General features: G+C 28.2%; 1 protein-coding gene across 1 annotated transcript in view; it reads left to right on the top strand.

Annotated features, from left to right (window-relative positions):
- LOC108968360 (CD82 antigen) overlaps positions 1–2,062 on the top strand; it is a 38,170-nt gene extending 36,108 nt beyond the window's left edge. Inside the window, exons 4-6 of the mRNA XM_018932347.1 lie at positions 685–759; positions 841–1,128; positions 1,483–2,062. Of these exons, the coding sequence (XP_018787892.1) occupies positions 685–759; positions 841–1,128; positions 1,483–1,635 (516 nt within the window). The 3' untranslated portion in view covers positions 1,636–2,062. The remainder of the gene's footprint in view (positions 1–684; positions 760–840; positions 1,129–1,482) is intronic.
- The last annotated feature ends 784 nt before the right edge of the window (positions 2,063–2,846 follow it).

The raw sequence follows: 2,846 nt of genomic DNA, 5'->3' as shown, positions 1-2,846 counted from the left end.
TTTTTTTCAGTGAATTGAGTTGAATGAAAAAGTTCGCGTATGAGAAAATAGTGATTTTTGCAGTTCTCTGGTATGTACATACACATATTTCTATATATGTATGTACATATGTATGAATGTACAAGTTGCAACCTTATTTATTATATTTTTAATTTGCAATCCTTTTTGATTTAAGGAGGTAGCGATGATTTGCAATATGTAGTCGTGGTAAACTTTTTTCTTAAGAAAAGTTCTATAAATATGGCAATCATCTTAAAATACAAACCCTAAACAAAAATCGTTACGCATTTTTCGCGTTTTTTTTTTTATTGTTCTATAACTTTTTATAAATTTTTAATATATTAAGTGAAAAAATTTATTAGGTGGCAACTCTATAAAATAATTTTTTTGCTTCTTTGGTGTGTATTATATAAGGAGACATTTGTTTTATGTTAAATTGAGTTTTTTTTTTCAAATATATAAACGTGCCAACCTGATTTATTTATTATTATTTTTTTTATTTGCAAACCTTTCTGATTTACCACTGGCAGCTTAATTTAATAATAAAGTGTTCAAATTATGTATATAGTTTTACATAAAAAAGTTATAATTATTAAAATTCTTAGAGTTATCATATTCAAAATCAGGCTAACCAAATACATAATTCTATTCAAAAGCTAATATTACTTACTTTCTTTCTTTCAGTATGGCGTTTTCATGATTCTGCTGCTCATTGCCGAAATCGTTGCCGGTGGCTTGGCTGCTTTCTATAAAGAAAAGGTGCGTATACTTACCTAGTAGTTGCTATGTTGCCATTATGTTTTCTGTTATTAATAAAAAATTTACTTGGCATGATTTTAGGCGCGCGCTGAGACCAAAACTTTCCTGCAATCCACCATCACCGATTATTACTCCACCCATGAAAATATGGACGCCGTCACACTCATGTGGAATCAACTGATGAGTCAGATGAGCTGTTGCGGCGTGAATGACTATCGTGACTTCGATGCCTCACTCGCATGGATCAGCAACAAGGGTAATCGCACGCTGCCCGAAGCTTGCTGTGTGCTGAAGGATGTGAGCCAAATGTTGCCGCGTGACGATGATTGCGTGATAAATCCTAGTGAGAGCAACAGCTTCTACAAGAAGGTAAATCATAGATTTTAGTAATATATCAAGCGACTTTTTAATATACACACATGAAATTTATCATGTCATTTTTTTTTTTTGTAATTTAGAAATATCTTATATAATCTTTTTATAAATTTTAAAAAATATTTAAAAAATTTTTGTATATGTTTCATGCAATTTTTCACAAACTAAAAATATATCATCCAATTTTTTTTTTTTTTTTTGTATATAAATTTTAGAAAATATAATATAAGGATTTTTTTAGACCAGTTAAAAATAAATGAAATTTTTCCATACTCTCTAAAATATATCATGTAATTTTTTTAGAAGATATTAAGAATTTATTCATATATTACTTTTAATTGTTTTCAGGGCTGCTATGAAGTATTCACCGACTGGATTATCTCCCACCGCGAAATCATTATTGGCGTGCTGCTGGGTGTTGGCATTGTTCACTTGTTCGCCATCTTTTTGGCATTCTGCCTGTGCAAGGCGTTCGCTAAGTACCATGGCATGCGTCTTTAAGATTCTCCCCATGCAAAGCTAGCCAATTAGTAGCACCAAATATGACTAGTGAAGCAAAAAGCAAAAAGATGTTGTGACGAAAAGACTTCGACAATTATGAGAAGCCATTTCTGTCTCTTTTCGTAAATTGTTTATATTGTTGAGTTATTAGTTTTACAAATTTTTGGACAAATTTTGTAGAAACCTTTTTTTATTGGTAATAAGTAGTTTACAGACATTTTTGTAAATTTTTATTGAAACTTTTGCATAACTTTATGCATATGGATATTGAACTATTCGAACAATTAATAATATTGTTAAATATATTTGAATAGTTACAAACAATCAGATGGGAAAATAATTAAGGAAAAACATTTGTTGATGAATGAGTATGCAAATAGCAAAGCGCCTTGAGTTAGGTTTTGCTAAATTTAAGTAAAAAAGAGAGCATACTTGCATACTCAAGTAAAAAACAACTAAAAAAATAAAAAATTAAAATAATAACAACAAATCGAACTAAGACTTGATTTTAGTTATTTTAGTATAAACTCTCAATGCTTGCTAGTAATAACTAACACTTGTAGAAATCGTTTAGTCTAGAATTTAAGCGAGAATCTCTCCACACTATACATCACAAATCAATTGTAGAACATATCGGAATGAAAAGTTTGAAAAACAAATTGTCGAAATGAAAAATTTGAAAAACATAAATGTTTTTAAGCTAAGATTTATACGAAAATCACAAACAAAACCTAAAAAATCATAAACGAAAACAGAAACAGAAAATCACACAAAAAATAAAATAAAAAATTAGAAAATTTTGAAAACAGCTGATCACAAATTTCGAAAATTGTATTCGAAAAACATAGCAAAAAACAAGCTTATAATTTTGTAACCGTTAAATCGAAATGATTGAAATTCTGAGTTTCTTTAATTTTAAAACTCAATAATTGTTAATTATTTTTGAAATTGCAAGTTTTATTTTTCTTCATTATAGAAAACACAAAAAAAGCAATACTTAGCCTGTAACTAAAGTGAATACAAACTTTCGAATACTTCTTAAGAGCCTTGGAAATTAAAAATTAATAATTCTTTCAGCGACACCACTTATAAATTGTTATGCGACGTTTATTTAAAATTACTGCCTTTTTTAAAACTTTTTCATAGAATTTTGTGAATTTCATACACAAGAAAAATATTAATCATTGCAAAGATTTTTTTTTTATTAAAAA

This window comes from Bactrocera latifrons, unplaced genomic scaffold (genome assembly GCF_001853355.1).
Source record: "Bactrocera latifrons isolate USDA-ARS-PBARC rearing strain unplaced genomic scaffold, ASM185335v1 scaffold_21, whole genome shotgun sequence".
In the NCBI taxonomy this organism is placed as follows: domain Eukaryota; kingdom Metazoa; phylum Arthropoda; class Insecta; order Diptera; family Tephritidae; genus Bactrocera; species Bactrocera latifrons.
The sequence above is the reverse complement of the archived record's forward strand: the minus strand, read 5'-3'. Positions and strand labels throughout refer to the sequence as shown.